The 17,548-nt window shown below is 60.8% G+C and overlaps 2 protein-coding genes across 2 annotated transcripts in view; one reads left to right on the top strand and one right to left on the bottom strand.

Moving 5' to 3' along the window:
• Positions 1-17,339, top strand: part of CASKIN2 (CASK interacting protein 2) — a 34,713-nt gene extending 17,374 nt beyond the window's left edge. The window contains exons 3-21 of the mRNA XM_074847329.1: positions 4,240-4,291; positions 6,281-6,378; positions 6,487-6,632; positions 6,779-6,874; positions 7,761-7,891; positions 8,098-8,206; positions 8,350-8,458; positions 8,760-8,854; positions 8,936-9,053; positions 9,244-9,426; positions 9,865-9,986; positions 10,437-10,518; positions 10,633-10,727; positions 10,938-11,048; positions 11,166-11,267; positions 11,512-11,650; positions 11,992-14,163; positions 14,285-14,600; positions 14,829-17,339. Coding sequence (XP_074703430.1) covers positions 4,240-4,291; positions 6,281-6,378; positions 6,487-6,632; positions 6,779-6,874; positions 7,761-7,891; positions 8,098-8,206; positions 8,350-8,458; positions 8,760-8,854; positions 8,936-9,053; positions 9,244-9,426; positions 9,865-9,986; positions 10,437-10,518; positions 10,633-10,727; positions 10,938-11,048; positions 11,166-11,267; positions 11,512-11,650; positions 11,992-14,163; positions 14,285-14,600; positions 14,829-14,925 — 4,373 coding nt within the window. The 3' untranslated portion in view covers positions 14,926-17,339. The remainder of the gene's footprint in view (positions 1-4,239; positions 4,292-6,280; positions 6,379-6,486; positions 6,633-6,778; positions 6,875-7,760; positions 7,892-8,097; positions 8,207-8,349; positions 8,459-8,759; positions 8,855-8,935; positions 9,054-9,243; positions 9,427-9,864; positions 9,987-10,436; positions 10,519-10,632; positions 10,728-10,937; positions 11,049-11,165; positions 11,268-11,511; positions 11,651-11,991; positions 14,164-14,284; positions 14,601-14,828) is intronic.
• The window catches only part of TMEM94 (transmembrane protein 94), a 54,520-nt gene continuing 53,204 nt past the window's right edge, over positions 16,233-17,548 (bottom strand). The window contains exon 33 of the transcript XR_012625984.1: positions 16,233-16,577. The gene's annotated coding sequence lies outside the window, so the exon portion shown is untranslated. The remainder of the gene's footprint in view (positions 16,578-17,548) is intronic.

Genomic DNA, 17,548 nt, shown 5'->3' with positions numbered 1-17,548 from the left:
GGGCTTGCAGTAGAGGAGCTCTGCTGTGGCCACACTGGGTGGACAAAATTGGGGGGTTACAGCAAAAGCAGCTTTCTGGAGCCTGACTCTCCCTGTGAGAGCCAGGGCAGGAGTCTCCAAGGGACACGTGAGGGGGGACATGGGATACCTGGGCATTTCCTTCCCCAGCCAAACCCAGGCAAGCGTGTGTCTCTCCTTCCCGGTGAGCAGTTCAGTGCTTCAGAGGGATCGTGTCAGTCTCCGAGACCACAGGGTGAAGCCCAAGGGGTGTCCCTGCAGGGACAAGGTCTCCGGTGAAGGGCATGGGGTGACATGGGGTGCCCGGCGTGCTGGCATAGGGGGTGCCAGCCAGGCCGGGCGAGGGCACGCCTGGCTCCACGCAGCCGGCGCCAGGCAAGCACCCTGAGGGGGTAAATATGAGTTTGTGCCTGGCCGGCTGCCAGCAGTGCGGGTGAGGTGCCTGCCCTGGCCGGCTGCTCCCCCAGGTACCCGCTACACCCCACGGGGAGCTCAGTCCGGCCTGGCATCCCCACCGTGGGGGTGCAGCCCGGCCCCACAGGGAAACTGAGGCACAGGGTGCAGCTGCTTGGTCGGTGGAGCTGGTTGGAACCATGCCATGTGGGGCTGCACCATCCTGGCCCCCTCACCAGCGAGGATCCGAAAGGCCGAGGGCTGGCACTTTCCCCCTGGCCGGGGCTGGAGCCAGAGTGTGCTGTGGTCGAGGGTCTCGGCCCCGTCTGGCGGGCGGGCGGCTGCGCTGCCTTTGCCACAGCCGGCGTCCGGCGCAGCACGCGGGCCCTACATTTGTAAGCAATTTGTCGGAGCGCTCCGGAGGTGCTTCCCGCCTGCCGCTTGGCAGCCAGACGCCGCACAGAAGCTCGCTGGCTCCCTCGAGGCCTCGCTCAGCCCCGGCCCTGCGCTGCCGAGCCTCATCCTGCCCAGGCAGGCGCCAGCGAACGTGCTGGAGAAGGGGCGCAGAGCGGGGTGGGGGCCCCGCGGGACCCCTTGGAGCCAAGCAGGGGGAACCCACAGCCAGAGTTAACCCTTGGGGTGCGCCAAGCCGGGTTTTCCACTGGAAATATCCCCTTCAGGGCTTTTTGCATTTCAGTGCTGCATCCATATTTTCCTGAGTTCATTTTCCCAGGATGTGAGTGTGCTCCCAGCGGGGAGCAGGGGTGCGGATCGAGCCTGAGGATGCTCCTGCCCTGGTGCAAACCCAGAGGAGGTGATGATGCGGCTGGGAAGGGTCTGGCCACCCCATCCCAGTGCCGTGGATGGATCAACCCCAGTCCCACAGCCCTTTCCCAGCCCAGCTCTGTGGTGTCCCAGCCAGAGCTGCACCTCTGAACCAGCCAGTCTGAGGGGGCTGTGGGACTGGGAACAGCTCGGCCCGGCCTCCGCTGAACCCCAAAACATCTGGGTGAGAAAGGCTGAGGAGCCTGGAGCTGCCAGGGCACTGACAGGGAGAGAAGGGGCTGAAGAAATGGGGAGAAAAGTGGGGGAATCAGTCAAAAGGAGCACATGGATGGGATGAGGAAGAGGGATGCAGAGAAGCACCCTATCACCTGCCTTCCTGTTACTGTGTCCCCAGGAGCATGACAGGGGCTGGTGGCATCCTCTTGGCAGCCCTCGTGCTGCCCCACTGCTTCACCCTGTCCTGGCGCTGGCTCCCCGCTGAGGCAGGGCTCCCTTTGGGGTTGCTTTGCTGGCCCCACCTGCCATACGGTGCAGAGGTTTGCAGCGGGACAGTGCTGGCAAAGGGGTCCCGCCTGCCTGGCTGTGTTCTGTTTTCCCCTCCATCCCTCTGCTCTTCTTCCCTTTGCTTGTGCCTTTGTGCCCATGGTGCCAGGGTGCCTGGCCCCTTTCCTACCCACGCTTTACCTTTCAGCCTGGCTGTAAACCCTCCAGAGCTCTAAGCAGCAATTTACCCAGCTACAAACCAGGGACAATCTCTTTCCCTTCCTGCCTGAGGTGGATACAAAGTGCTGCTCCCAACTCAACTTTTTGGGACCCGCTGCTTTCCCAGCCACCCACGCCATGTCTGCATGGTCCTGCCTGGCATCCTGACCTTGCTGGGCTGCCGGAGCAGGGAACTAATTTGAGGAATGTTGCCTGGGGAGAGGAGCAAAGACACAGGCATTTTGCTGTGCAGATGCTGACAGCTGCCTCCTGGGGCCAGGGAGCGGGCAGGGACACCCACCGTGTCCTGGGACACCCACCATGTCCTGGGACACCCACCACATCCCAGCCCTGCTTACTGGACCCCACCGGCCAGCCCAGTCCCCTTGTAGTAGGGGGTCAGGGTGGGATTCTGGGGTGAACTCTCCCTCCTCAAATAGCGGGCATTGCTCAACTCCAGGACCAGCCCTTGGGGGCTGTGGGATGTTTCTGCCTCTTTTGGATGTGCTTGTGCTCAGTGGACATCGCCGTCCAGCCCTTCTCTTCCCGGCATCACCCGCCTGGCTCCGCTCTGCCACCCAGCTCGCACAGGGCTCTGTCCCTCCTGCTCTGGGTAAGGACTCTTCCTCCTCCTCCACAGCCTTTCTCAGCAGCAAAACCCTGTGGCAATTTTCAGCTGCAACTGATGGGAGCAAATCCACACCGGCCTTTGCTTCCCACTGCACAGAGCATCCTTTAAAAACACCTATTTATAAACCCTGATCAAAAGGCAGCAGGGCTGGGGGGTCGCTCAGGGAGCGGGAGGCGATGGACCAGAAGTGGCCGGTTTACAAGTGAAATGTTATTTTTTCCTGGCCGGTGGGGCTGCGGCAAGAGCTTGTCCTTGATGGAGACCCCAGATCCTGGGGTCTTGGGCAATACGGGGCTGGGAGGGAAAAGGGAGCTCTGCTGAGTGATGGTTTTGGGAGCTGGTTCCTTCAGGAAGGGCTTTTGGGTTGGTGGAGCTGCTTGCTGCCGCTCTGAAGACAAACAGCCCCTGGAAGAGGTAATTAGGGTGATCCCGTCCTGATCCCCTCAGCTGTGGCAACGAGTCACGAGTCCTTCACCAGCAGCCACTCCAAGCCCATTTTGCATTAATTAGGCTGTTTACAAAACACTGTAAATTGCAGTAATGAACCCACCATTCCTTGGTTTCCTTTAATTATCCATTTGCATGATGAATGAGCCAGCCCCCTCTTCAGCTCTTCTTGCAGGCAGAGGGGCCATGCAGTGGAGTACGGCTTTGTATGGGATCTGCCATGCAAGGTGGGCAGGGATCCTGGGAGAGGGGGAAATGAGAAGGGAACAGAGGGGGAGCAGAGGGAGCTGCAGCTCTAGAGATCTGCTCAGCTGCAAGAGAGGGGACTCCTTCCCCAGGACCCCACCATGTTTCAGTGGGGTTTGAGCAGCTGTTTCACCCTGGGCTTGGAGCCCGGCTCTTGGACTTTGATTTTCCATAGGAAACAGTACAGAAACCTTTCAAAGCATTTAATCCTCCCCGGCTCGGCGATGGGGCTGCCTGGAAAGGCAGAGGAGAGGCGGTGGCATTTCTTGCCCCCTGCATACCTTCCCCTTTCTTTCCCTTTTGACTTGGCGGATGAATTCCAGAGATGTTAATCCGCTCTCAACCCCTTGGTGAAGAATAAAACGTCCTCTCTGTGTGGGAGGAAGGAATTCATTCGAATTAATTGCGGGAAGGAGCGGGCAGCCGGGGGTGCGAGTGAGGCTGTGCCGAGGGTGGGGTGAGCATCCTCTGCTGCTCAGTGGTCCCTGAAGGGGAGGGAGGGACGGGCGGGTGGACGGGGATATCCGAGGTGGCACAATCCTCACATTCATGGCTGGAGGCTTCAGCCTCTGCCCCACCATAAAAATGCCAACCATGTGGTCTGTGGGCCAGGCTTCGGCGGCAGTGGTGAGCAGAGGGAGCGAGTGGGGGGCAAAACAGCCCTGCTCAGCAGTTTTGGGGTGTTGCTGCCTATAAAGGGGAGGGAAGTGCCATCCCAACAAGCTGGGGTGACAGGAGCTGCGGGGTCTGACCCATCCCGGGGGTGCACAGAGATGGGGCAGGAGGGACGGAGGGAGGAAGGGGTCTGAGCTCAAGCTGGGTCAGCTCATTGAGGGTTCGTGGAGGTGAACGTGGAAAGAGAGAGGAGAGGAGAGGCCGCCGGGATGGGCCAGGCGCTGTTCTGTGCACTGGGAGGTCGGTGCGGCTGCAGGACGGGGTTCACGCGGGGTCACAGGGCCGTGCGGGGTGGTGTGGGCTCTGCCTCCTGCCCTGACCTTCACCTCCTCTCTCTGCAGAGCTCCTGGGATCTGCCAAGCGCCTGAACGTGAACTACCAGGATGCAGACGGGTGAGTTCTCCCCTGGCAGGGTGCTGGGTGCTGCTGCTGCCAGTGTGGGTGGGCTTGCTCTCCCCAGTATCCAGTTGGTTCTGCAGTTCTGGGTATCACAAAGCTTTCGAGGGTAGGTGCTGTGCCCTGGAGAACACAACAGCATCCTGAAGCCAGGGCAAGCCCTGCAGAGGCAGACCCAACGCCTGCCCAGATCTGAGCTGAGGGCTGTGCTCAACCCATCCTGCAAAATCCTTCATAAAGCTCTTCTGTGTCCCCCTCCGTAGGGCTGGGGGTGAAAAGGGATCGCAGCCTGTCCAGCCAGTGCCCCGTGTCCCGAGTGCTGGTTGAGGCACAGAGGGGCACCCAGCTGGCCCCGGCGCCTGCACGTGCTTGTGCCTGTGCTTAATTTCACAAGAGCAAAATCCCTTCACTTGCGGGGCGTTTAGAGAAAGAAAAGATGAGGTTGCCAAGTGACCACAGCATATTTGTGTAGCTCATCACTTCCAAAATCCAAGCACTTAATAAGCTGGGTACTGAGAGTTAAAGAAACCACAGAGGCCCATAAAATAAATAAGCATGTTATTCTTATTGAATTAACTCTGACCTGTGAGTTATTAGCATTGTTTTATGTACTGTTGTTGTACCTAATTTCTACATGTTTTCTTTTCGAGGACTCTGTAGGAGGAGGTGTCCGTGATGAGTCCTAACAGGCCAGCGGGGGGTTGAAAATGTGCAGGATGGCTCTGTCTTAAAATAATACTGTGCAGATGGAGCTTAATAGAAAAAAAATGTAATAATAGAAGCAATGATCTGATTCTGATAAGGCACAGGGCTTGTGCTCGGGCAGCTCCAGGAGGGCTGCTGATGGGAATGAGGGTAAAGGGCCCACGTGCAGGGTATTAACAGCATGGGGGGCGCATTGGGTTTCGCTGGGGTGCAGGAAGGGGACAGCGGGGAGGTGACACCCGTGCATGGGGACAGCAGCGTGCACCCTCCGGGAGAGCCGTGCTGCTGGCAGTGTCCTCAGTGTCACCTCGCTCACGGCTTAGGGACAATGGAGTGGACGAGCGTGGGTTTGTGCAGCCACCTCCAGGGCAGAACTGGCCCCGCAGGGATCCCCGCAGGGTTGGCACAGGGGGGATTTTTGTACCTCCTGCATTCTCGCTTTGAGGCAGAGGTTTTGGTGTGGGCTCAGGGACATGGTGGCTGCATTGAAGGAAGGAGCAGCCCTCTCTGCTGGGGTTAGCGTCCCTCCTGCAATGCCCAGAGACTCTGCACAGGGATTTGGGGGTGCTCTGGGACTGTGGTCTGGGAGGAGAGCCATGCTGGGTGAGCTGTGGCCCCAGCACAGGGCTGGGATCCTGCTGAGCCTGTTGGAGCCCTGGGCCAGCACCATCTGGAGACCCCTATGCCCCTTGGATCAGCACACGGGCTAATCCCCGGCAGCACGGGGACCTCTCCCTCGGCCATGGCCCTTCACGTGACAGCACGGGGGGAGCGCTGGGCAGACAGGCCCTTTTCACAGCCCCGAGACACAGGGCTCTTTCATTACCAGCGGCCTCCCACACTGCGCCGTGGGCTCCCAGCATCCCTGCTGGCATGGGGAGGGGGCGGCTGGTGGAGCGCCCAGGAGTAGCCGCTGGGCCGGTGCGTTTGCTGTGAGCAGCGCGGCTTCGGGCTGCCTGGCTGCACCGCGGAGAGGGGAGATGCAACTCTCTCCATCCTGCCTGCTTGCCCCCCCCGCACAGGGCTGGGTGGTGAGGGACCCATCTCACTGAGGTCTCAGGGGGCGCATGGGGTCCCTTCATCCCTCGCTGAGCCCTGGGGCACGGACAGCATGGAGAGATATGGGGAAACCGAGGCACTGGGAGTGGGGAATCAGGAAGGACGTAGCTAGGAACAGCCGGTGGCCACCCCAGCCCTCGGTGTGTGTCCCCGTGCAGGCGGGGGCTGTAGGGACAGCACAGTGGGGGCCGGGGCCGGGCTGAGCCCTGCCTTGTGTCGCAGGTTCTCAGCACTGCACCACGCAGCCCTGGGCGGCAGCCTGGACCTCATCTCGCTGCTGCTGGAGGCACAGGCCACCGTCGACATCAAGGACAGCAATGGTAAGGGGTGACCCCCTGGCATGGCCCCGTGCCTCCAGCAGCTGGCTCAGCCCTCTGAGTGAGGCTGGGGGCTGCATCCAGCCCTGCTGAGCCCCGCTTCCCCCCCAGGGATGCGCCCCTTGCACTACGCGGCCTGGCAGGGGCGCGTGGAGCCAGTGCGGGTGCTGCTGCGCGCTGCTGCCTCCGTCAATATGGCCTCGCTGGACGGGCAGATCCCGCTGCACCTCTCGGCACAGTACGGCCACTACGAGGTGGTAAGTGAGAGCCCAGCACCACCCACGCAGCCACCCCGGGTCTCTCTGGGGGTGTGCGGGTGGGGGCAAACCCCATCGTGCCAGGCAGGAGGGAGGCAGGGGTGTGGGATGATGCTGAGCCCCTGTACCATGTTGCTCCCCCGCAGTCAGAGATGCTGCTCCAGCACCAGTCCAACCCCTGCCTCATCAACAAGGCGAAGAAAACCCCCCTGGACCTGGCCTGCGAGTTCGGGCGGCTGAAGGTGAGGGCTGGGGGGCTCTGCCCTGCACCGGGCACTTCTCGGGGGCAGCTCTGGAGCTGGCTGGCTCCTCTGGAAGCAAAGCGCTGGGTCCAGCCATGACCACTCTCCCTCCTCCACGAGTCTCAGAGCCTGGCAGGTAGCACCTGCCTCATCCCACAGCCAGGCAAGGCCGGATCCTGAACCTGGGAGCTGCAGGTTTTGCTCCTGACCTCACAGCAGGGCAGCATCAGGCTGGGAGAGAAGCCAGGAGTCCTCACTCCCTGTTCCCTGCAGCCTCCCCCCGCCCAGCCCAGCTTTGCTCCCATTTAAGCACAGATAGGCTGAGCTGGCTAATCCCCACAAGCCCTGAGTGCCCAGCCCCACTTGGCTGCTCGAGGTCCCCAGCAGGGCTCATGGGGACGGGGCCACCCCATGCTCTGGGAGACCCCGGCCCAGCCTCTATCACACCACCGGGCTGGGCTGGATTGTGGCCAGCCAGACCGTCCCATGCCCCACCGGGGAGGGGGCCAGGGGATACTTCCATTTTTGGAGTATCTATAATGTCTGCAGCTATAAACAGGGCAGTAAAAATAACTCCTCTGTGCCTCTGGGCTGTCCTGAGATGCTGAGAGTCGCTCTGGGCTTGGAGAGACTGGAGCATTTTAGGACTTGGTCTGAAAAGCCCGATTATGGGAAGACTATTTCTGGCTGTTGTGACCTTTTACAGCCCTTTTGCAACAGTGTGGCCCTGCCAAGCACTGACCAGCTCTGGCCGAGCTCTGGGGCTGCAGATGGAGGGAAGCAGTGGGATGGGGAGCAGAGGGCTGGCCCCAAGGGAGAGCCCCTTGCTGGGAGGGTGCAGGTGGGGGTACCAGCACCCAGCTGCTCACCCCTGTGCCCCGTGCAGGTGGCCCAGCTGCTGCTGAACAGCCATCTGTGCGTCGCCCTCCTGGAGGGACAGTCCAAGGATGCCACCGACCCCAACTACACCACCCCGCTGCACCTGGCAGCCAAGAACGGGCACAAGGAGATCATCAGGTAACGCCCTGCCAGGCCGGGGCACTGCCCTATCCTGGAAAAACCCATCACGGCTTCAGTCCCGCTTCCTTCCAAACCCACCTCCCTGCTGCGGGCTTCAGTGTGTCGTCCCTAAAGCCTCAGCGGTGAAGGGGCTGTCCCCATCACAGAGCAGCCCATCGCCTGGCCCTGATGTCCGTGTTCATGCCTCTCCCTCCTTCCACCAGGCAGCTACTGAAGGCTGGGATCGAGATCAACAAGCAGACAAAGACAGGCACAGCCCTGCACGAGGCCGCACTCTACGGCAAAACGGAGGTGGTGCGGTTGCTGCTGGAGGTGAGCGTGGTGGGGACAGGGCTGCACAGGGGGGACAAGGCCCTGGGGGTCAGCCATCACCCCCTTCCCCTCGGTCCCTCTGTCTCCCGTGGGTCCGGCAGCAGGTGTGGGGTCTGGCTGTGACCATGTCCCCTCGTGGGCAGGGCGGCGTTGATGTGAACATCAGGAACACCTACAACCAGACGGCGCTGGACATCGTGAACCAGTTCACCACCTCGCACGCCAGCAAGGACATCAAGCAGCTGCTGAGAGGTGAGGTGGGACCAGCACGCAGCTGGGTGCTGCCTGCCACTGAGAGGGGCTCCTTCCCCTTGGGACCTGCCTGGGGCTCCCAGTGCTCCTGAACAGCCTCTCAGCGTCAGCATCCCAGTCCTGTCAGACATGCCCCCATCCTCCATGTGGGCAATGTCCAGAGATTGTGTCCTTCCTGCAGTATTAATGTTTTCTTCTCCCCTCTCCTCACTCTTGTTTTCTCCCTCTGCCCTCTCTGAACTGCTCTCTTTCCTCCCTGTACTCTGGCACCTTCTTTCTTTCCTCTGTCCCTTGTCTTCAGAGGCATCAGGAATCCTGAAGGTCCGAGCTTTGAAGGATTTTTGGAACCTCCACGACCCAACTGCTCTCAACGTCCGGGCAGGAGACGTCATCACGGTGAGGCTACTCCCTGCTCCCTGTCCTCCAGCCCTGCCATGACCCCAGGTATCAACCATGTCCCTCTTGTCCCCACGGCAGGTCCTGGAGCAGCATCCAGATGGGCGATGGAAGGGGCACATCCATGACGCTCAGAAAGGCACTGATCGGGTTGGGTACTTCCCCCCCTCCATCGCTGAAGTCATCAGCAAGCGAACAGGTCAGTGGCCATCCTCGGCATGCTGGGGACAGTCCCCTGTATGAAACCATCCCAGCCCCTCCTGTAGGACAGGTCCCCGCAGCCCTGGCTAGCTTGGTGGGATGGTAATTTGGGGGTTGAGGCTCAGATATCCCTCCCACGCTGCCTCCTGCACGAGCTCTGACCACGCGTGTTTTGTCTTTGAATGCAGGCATGGTTGTCCCCCGCGTGGCACCCGCGCACCAGCGCCAGGGTCCCCCCGGGGCCCTCCCGGCCCCCCCTGGCGGGTTGCAGCACCTCCCCGACGAGTGTCCTCACCAGGCAGCCCCGAGCGTCCCAGCGGCCTATGGCCACCTCACCCTAACCCGGACGGCCCCGGGCCCTGACAGCTCAGGTCAGGGGTGCAGCTGGGGAGGGAGAGGGGCTGGGGACCTTCCCCTGTTCCGAGCCCTGCCCGTGCAGGGGGACACAGCGGGAGACTCTCCTTCCACCTCCTGGTGGGGAAGCAGCCAGATGAGAGGGAGCAGGCGCAGGGAAAGGGAGTTTAGGCGAGCCCGTAGAGCAGCCCCTTCCCTCCCACTGTCCTTGACCAGATGCGTCCCCACATCCCCTTGGTGCGTCCCTTGCCAGCCCAGGTCACCCTGTCTGTGTTGTGTGTGTTGGGAGGCGGGAGGGACCGATGCATCATCTTGTGGCCGGAGGGATCTCGTGGGAGGCTGGTTTTTACTGGCATCACTGTGCTGGCACACGGGTCCCTGCCAGGGACCTCTGTGCCCTGTGTCAGCCCTGATCCTGGGGCGCTGCTGACAACCTCCCCACCTGCCCTGAGCAGCAGGAGACAGGAACAGTGTGGGCAGCGAGGGCAGCATCGGGAGCATCCGCAGTGCTGGCAGCGGCCAAAGCACCGAGGGCACCAACGGGCAGAGCACCAGCATCCTCATCGAGAACGCCAGGGTAGGCGCCAGCCCCTGCTTCCCCCATGCTGCTCCCCCAGGCCTGGCTCAGGCTGGAGAGGGAGCCCCAGCACCTTCCCTGTCACCCCTGCACTTCCTAGCGAAGGAGGGGCTGCAGGAGCTGAGCATCCTCCACCAAACGCCTATTTGCTGTCAGGACTCAGCAGAGAGATGCTCCCAGGGGGTCCCCAGTTGCCCCCCATAGCACAGTTGGCCTTTTTGAGAAGAGCTGGAGGCTGTGGTTGGTACCGCACAGCATCTCCGTCATGTCCTGTGGCATCTGAGAGGAGAAAAAGGGCCCTGGGCCAAATCCTGCCCAGATCTCTTTCTAGGGGCCAGCCCTTCGCTGGCTGAAGCTGTGCCCAGCAGCCCAGCACGGGAACCCCAGCTCCACTCCTGGGGGTGCGATGGGGCTTGTCTCCCTCCTCCACTCACTCCTCCTCTCCCCCAGCCGCTGCCCTCCGCCGGCGACGACCTCCAGCAACACCTTTTGGGATCAGAGCCACGCAATGGGCAGTTGACCTCCCCGGCAGGTGAGGGATGTCCCAACTCCATGGGGCCTTGGGGACAGCCATCGCCCTGGCCCTGGGGGGGCTGCTCCCTGCTCGAGTGCCTCTGTGACAGTTCTCCTCTGTCCTCTCTGCCAGGGCCACCGAGCCACCAGGCCCCAGGCAGCTGCCCTCCTGGAGACAGGGTCTTCTCCCACCAGTTCTTGCGGCCTGAGCAGCTCCTTGAGGGGAAGGTAACTGGGCCAATTGGGAACCTGGTGTGCTGGGTGAGAGGGACACATGTGGGCTCTCAGCCCAGCTCTCGCTGCACTGGGGACACAGGGGTCTGGGTCTTGAGGACACTGGGGATAGGTGGGCCCAAGGAAATCCTGTCGTCTTGCCTGGAGCAGCCAGGTGCCTGCAGCCACCGTCACAGGCTGCTCTTTGCCCCGACCTCTCCCCAGGACGCAGAAGCCATTTACAACTGGCTGAGTGAGTTCCAGCTGGAGTCGTACACCGCCAACTTCCTCAACGCCGGCTACGACGTCCCCACCATCAGCCGCATGACCCCGGAGGTAAGGCAGGTCCTGCCCCACCCTGGCCAGCATCCCCCCGAGCTGCCGGCTGCAGGTCCCCACTGCCCCACGCTCCCCATGCCCCTGCTGACCACAGCCCTGCTCTACTCACATTAGGATCTGACAGCCATCGGCGTGACCAAGCCGGGCCACAGGAAGAAGATCTCCACTGAGATCGGGCAGCTCAGCATCGCCGAGTGGCTGCCCAACTACATCCCAGTGAGTACCTGGCATGGGGGCTTTTGTTCAGCACCCTCTTTTCACCAGGTTTTTTTCTCAGAGTTGTCTTTACCCCAGCACAGGACAGGAGCGGGGTCTGTAAGTAAATATATGCTGCAATGGCCTGTGGTAATGCAGTCAGAGAGACCCCAAAAATGCAGTGTCCTGGCCAGGGGCAGGGCAGGGATGGGTGAGGGTGCTGCCCATGCCTCAGTGCTCACAGCAACATCTCTGCTCTTTGCAGGCTGACCTGATGGACTGGCTCAGTGCCATTGGGTTGCCCCAGTACCACAAAAAGCTGGTGAACAATGGCTACGACTCCATCACCATTGTCACAGACCTGACGTGGGAGGATCTGCAAGAGATCGGCATCAACAAGCTGGGTGAGTCCCTGCCGCCGTGCTGGGGTGGCCCAGGGCAGCCAAGTTTCCCACCCAGGTCCCCATGCCCCATTCTCCCTCAGGCTGGGAGGTGCTGGCGTGTCCTGAGCACCTGGAAAGGGCAGTTTGTGGCTGTCCCTAAGGTCTCCTCTTGGCACGCTGGGGCCGGGATGAGCCAGGTGGACGCTGGTTGTAGTTTGCTCCCTCCCATAGGCAGGGTTTGAATAACCCAGAGGCCTTTGCCCCAGTTGGTGATGTGACCATGACTCTTCTTGGCCAGGAAACAAAGGCCTTGGGGGCCAGAGCTGACCTAACGCCCCTTTCCTGTTGCAACCTTCCCGCAGGCCACCAGAAGAAGATCATGTTGGCCGTCAAGAAGCTCAGAGACCTCCGCAAAAGCCTCAACCAAGCAGAAGCAACTCTGGCAAGACGCAAAGTCCCCGGTGCCCTGGACATTGTCACAATCGAGTCACTGGAGAATGGGGAGTGCCAGTCCCCACACACCCCCAAAATGATGACCTTCCAGGACAGCGAGCTCAGCTACGAGCTCCAGACAGCCATGTCCAACAGCTGCCACGAGACACTCGGCATCAAGAGCAGCCAAGGGATATCGCGGAGCCAGGAGAGCATCGGGGTGCGGTCCCGGGGCTCGGGGCACTCGCAGGACAATGTGCTGTCCCGGCACCTCTCCAGCCCCTCGCAGGAGAGCCTGGGCAGTGGGGAGAGCAGCAGCAGCAGTGGGCAGTCCTGCGCGCCGCCCCGCAGCAAGGAGAGCCCGGCCAGCCTGCCGGGACGGCCCAGTCCCGAGCCCTACGGGAAGCTCGTCTCCCCCGAGGGGCTGAACGGCTATGCCAATGGCGGCGGGGGCAGCCCTCTCAAGGAGAGGAACCTGCCCGAAGGCATGGATCAGTATGCCCGGCCGGCAGCTCAGAAAGGTGCCGGGACACCAGCGGTCACTCCCTGTACTCCTCCCCAGACCCCCAGCAAGGCAACGGCCCCATACGTCTTCATGTACCCACATGTCTCCTTGAAATCCCCGACGGTCCCTTCCCTCCTGGGAGCAGAGCAGCCCAAGACCCTGGCACACCCGTACCCCTCCATCTCCTCCGGACAGAAGAGCAGTCTGCAGACATCAGCCCAAAAAGCCTTCTCCTACCTGCACAGCCAATGTGGCCCCACAGAGCCGCCCCCCATGTCGCCCACGGCTGGGGCGGCCCCGGGCGCCTGGCAGGCCGGGGAGCAGCACAACGGGGGCGAAGGCTTCAAGTACAAGAAGCGTTCACACAGCCTGAACCGTTACGCACTGTCGGACGGGGAGCATGAGGAGGAGGAGGGGGTGCCCACCAGCACCCTGGGCTCCTACGCCACCCTGACGCGGCGGCCGGGCCGCAGCCAGATGCCGCGGGCCTGCGTGCAGGCAGATGCCAAGGTGACCCGCAGCCAGTCCTTCGCCATCCGGGCCAAGCGCAAGGGCCCTCCGCCGCCACCTCCCAAGCGCCTCAGCTCTGTCTCCAGCGCTCTCGCTGCTGAGGCAGACGGCGAGCAGCCCCCTGACCCCGAGCGGCAGCCCACAGCCCCCCAGGACATGGCTGACGTGGGTGCCAGCCCTGGTGACACCGGCCGTGGCAGGACAGTGAAGAGCCTGGCAGCTGCGCTGGAGGGGACACCGGGGGCGAGTCCACCCAAGCCCCTCCTGGCCCCAAAACCGCTGCATGTGGCTCAGGACTGTCTCCCCAGGGCAGATGTGGATGATGAGTCCTACGATGGCAGCGACACCAGCAGCACCACGCTTTCTGATGCCAGCAGGGACCCCTTCGAGAGCAGCAAGCCACGGAGACGGACATTCAGTGAGCCCAGCGCTCCCATGACAGAGGTGGCTGTGCAAGGCGGGCGGGAGGACGCCTGCTCGGACACGGAGGAAGAGGCCAAGCCGGGGGTCTCCTCCTCATCCTCCCAGAACAGCTCCAGTGAGTGCATCCCCTTTGCAGAAGAAGGCAACTTAACCATCAAACAGCGGCCAAAGCCCACGGGGCACCCCAAGGCCGACACAGCCGTGCCGGACACAGAGCCCAGTTCCCAGCCGGTGGAGCCCCCCTGCTCCACTGGGAAGGAGCCGGCGGTGCCCACTGCTGCCAAGGAGCCGCCCGTGCTGGAGTTCAACCTCACCGAGTCAGACACGGTGAAGCGCCGGCCCCGCTTCAGGGAGCGGGAGCCACTGCAGGCGGTGCTGAAGGCGTTCAGCATGGCGGGGCAGGATGAAGCAGGGGCCAGCCCAGCACCCCAGTATGCCCAGGCCCAAGCAGTGAGCATCGCGGGCCCCGCCGTGCCGGCACCGGCACCACGAGCCGGGATGGCCGGGGATGCCTTTGACGACGACAGCGTGGAGTTCAGGATTGCTGAGATAGAGAAAAGCATCTTGTCACTGGAGAAAGGGATCAAGAAGGCACCGAGTCCCACCAAAGCCCCCAGCCCCACGGAGCTGCTTGGCACTGCTGTGGTGAGGACGCCTGCTCCAGGTACGTGGGCTTGTGGGGGTGTCTCTGAGGCGGTGGTGGGGCCAGAGGCTCCCTCCTGGGTTGGTACAGGAGGCAAGGAGGATGTGGGCCACCACGTGCCACGAGTGCCTTTCCTTTGCAGATGTCCCTGCCAAGCATACCTCCGTGGCATCCACCAAGCTAGTCTTCTCCGGGCCCAAAACCATCTACCAGCAGGTCCTGCAGCCCTCCCGCCACACCGTTGCTCCCTGGGCGGCCACCGAGGCGGTGCCAGATGTGATCGGGTCCCTGGCTGGTCCCGGCTCGCTGACGCTGGAGGCGGGCAAGGTCTTGGCCAAGCCTTTGGCAACTGCCCCGGGGGCTGCCCTGGTCCAGCAGCGGCTGGAGCAGACCAACTCCACCCTGGCCGCCACACTGCAGGTGGCCGAGAAGAAGATCACGGTGGAGGAGGCGGAGAGGTGAGGCAGCATGGGGGGTGAGGGAGATGCCAGGAATTGGGAAACCCCCAGCGAGGGCAGGTGAAGGGCTGTGCACGGGCACCTGCCTGCACCACAGCAGCTCACACGTGCTCGAGTCCGGCTGCGTGCTGACCTCTGGGAGGGTTGGGTCCAGCCTGGCCAACCCTACCCCATCAGCACATGAAGCCGTGGGGCAGTGCATTGACCGGCTCTCCCTTTCCTCCCCAGCCACCCCGGGGCCGTGCACTCAGCCAAGAACATCCTGGAAGACATCAGCAACATGTTCGATGACCTGGCTGACCAGCTGGATGCGATGCTGGACTGAGACTTGCTCCCTCCTTCCCCTCCCCGCCTCCGGCTGCTCCGCCAGTGCCCGTCGTGGCCGGGGGAGAGCGGATCCAGCACCGAGCGGTACCTCCAGGTCTCTCCAGCCGCCTCCCTCCCCGCACTTTGCACTGCGGCTGGGAACACAGCTGCCCCTCCTTGCTCACCCCTGGCTCCATACCACACGTGCCAGCGTGGCCGCGGGCTGGTTTCTGAGGGGGTCAGGCATTTCCCACCAGACTGGCAGCAGGAGGAGAGCCCAGAGGGGCTGCACATGCAGTCCTGGTGGCCACGGAGAAGCCCTCACTCCCTTGCACAGAGCTGAGGAGCCTCCACAAGGGACCTTTCTCTTTCCCTGCTGCATTGCTGAGTCCTGCCTCTTATTATTTATCCCCTGCCAACAATGTGTCAAAGGAGAGACCTCCCCAGGCAGCCGCCACCGAGCTGGCTATTTACTGAGCAGATCCCAGCCCCGGCAAGGCCTGACAGCAGCTAAAAGAAGACAGGGCTTGTTGCAATTTGGCAGCTTGCGGAGCGAGAAGGAACCTTTCTGCTTTATTTGTTGCTTTTCCAAACGCATCAGCGTCAGGCAGCGTGTAATCCAAGTGGATCGAAATCCCTCCGGTGGGACCCACAAACCCGAGACGGGGCTGGCACAGCCTGCGAAGCAGCGGATGCTCCGCCACGGCCCTGCCGGACATGGAGCTCTACCTGCCCCTTCCCCAGCGATGAGGATGGTGATGGCAGCACCGAAGGCCTGGGCATTTGTGCCAGTCCGGCTGGATCGTGCTGCTAAATGCAGGCTGCCCTCTGCCGACACCGTGCCTACGCAAACCACCACCCCGATGCTTCCAGGGTGAAGTAGTAGCGTGGTTAGTGCTTTTTTCCCTTTTTTTTACCTCCCCTATCCCTTTTTTTGGGAGAAAATGGCCCCTTTTCCCACTCCCCCTCCCTGCTGGCACAAACTCCGCTGCGAGCGTTGTTAAACAGTAGCAGCGTTTGGGACTCTGCGAGATGCTTCCTTGCAGCCCTCAAAGCCGGCGGGAGCGTGACCCCGCGTGCACTGGGTGAATTCAGCTCGGCAGCAGCTACTGTGCACCCGGCTGGATGCGGTCACAGCCCCGTGGCTGCAGCGGGGGAGCAGCGGCGATAGCTCCTCGCATCCAAGCAGTAGGAGCGGCTGCATAGCTTGAAGACAGATTTCTCTCGCAGGATCTGTTTAGTAGCGCATGTCTAAATATGTCCAAGAGCCCCGAACTTGGCTTGCGCTCGGCATGCCAAGCAAATGAAAGCATCGGAGCACCAGAAGGGAACCTAACATTTTACTAAAGTGTCATTTGCTACAAAAATTCCAAACAAAGGGAAAAAAAAATTCCACGTATCCCCCCTTTTTAAAAAAAATCGCCAACACAAAACCAAACTGGAAAGGGAGAAGGTGGCTGAAGAGGCAGGTGCTTCCCAATCCTTTTGGGAGTTTGTGAGTGAATTGGTCCGTTCGCAGCCCCTCGCCCCCTTGCAGGGTCGGGGGAGCAGCCCCTGCAAGCAGAGCCCGCCCGGACCTTCGTGAGGGTCTCGCTCACCGGTTGTGCCGCGGGCCGGGCAGGCGGGAGGTGCCAGCCTGGCTTCTCGGCTGAAAAGCAAGATGAAAAAGCCCTGGAAAGAAAAAAAAATCATGTCGTTGGCTGGGACTTGAGGTCAGTTTGAGGCGGTTAAGATGCTTCTCTCTTGGCTAGTTGGTTGCTCTGATTTATATATCACATTGAGTGTATTTAAATGACCGTGTCTGACAGGCAAGTGCTACGTCGTGGACCTGATTGTTTTTAAATAGCTACAACCAGTGGCACTTTATCAAAAGGTTTGCAGAAACCTTTTAAAACTGATTTTTACTCTGAGTCAACCTGGGACAAGCCCAGTTATTTTTTTCCAATGTTGATAAACTGTAAATGTTTTTTTTAAAGGCCAATGTATATATTTTAAATGTGATTTATTATATATATTTACTAACCAGAATTGCAAGTCTTGTACTCTAGGGTCAGGGATAAGAGGACACTGGGGTGGAGCTGTCGCTGTCTGAGCCACCTGAGGGCAGCACCACGCTGCTCTCATTGTCAATAAGGGAATTAAACATTTGATTTTGCAGAAGAATGCCTATTTTTTAAGCTCTAGATCTCTATTTTGAAGCTACTGTATGGTGTGTAAGTTATGTACACTGCAACTGGGACTAACTGATCCCAGCTGCACCTGCTCTGTGCAGCAAGACAGTGAGGGGAAAAAAATAGCCCATGTAATCACCAGACTGACAACAGATTTTAAACCATCTGCTCTGTTTGTGTTAATCATGTGTTTTGTTTTTCCACTAACATCCATTAAGACTAAAATCTATTAAACAGCGGGGCATATTTTACCCTTTTGATAGTTTTGCCTAGTTGTGTCCTTCGTGTCAAATCGCACAAGCTTGTCTCCTACTCTGTCTGACATTCACTGAGGATCAGCTTTATCCTGCCCCACAAGTGCTTAAGACCTGGGTTTCCTCAGATAATCTCTCCTAGCAAGAGTCCTGCTGTCGCCTCCAGCGAGGTTAATGTTCAGTTTGAGTCTTACCACCACAGCAGGAAGGTGGTGGG

This window comes from Strix aluco, chromosome 21, assembly GCF_031877795.1.
Source record: "Strix aluco isolate bStrAlu1 chromosome 21, bStrAlu1.hap1, whole genome shotgun sequence".
Lineage (NCBI taxonomy): Eukaryota > Metazoa > Chordata > Aves > Strigiformes > Strigidae > Strix > Strix aluco.
The sequence above is the reverse complement of the archived record's forward strand: the minus strand, read 5'-3'. Positions and strand labels throughout refer to the sequence as shown.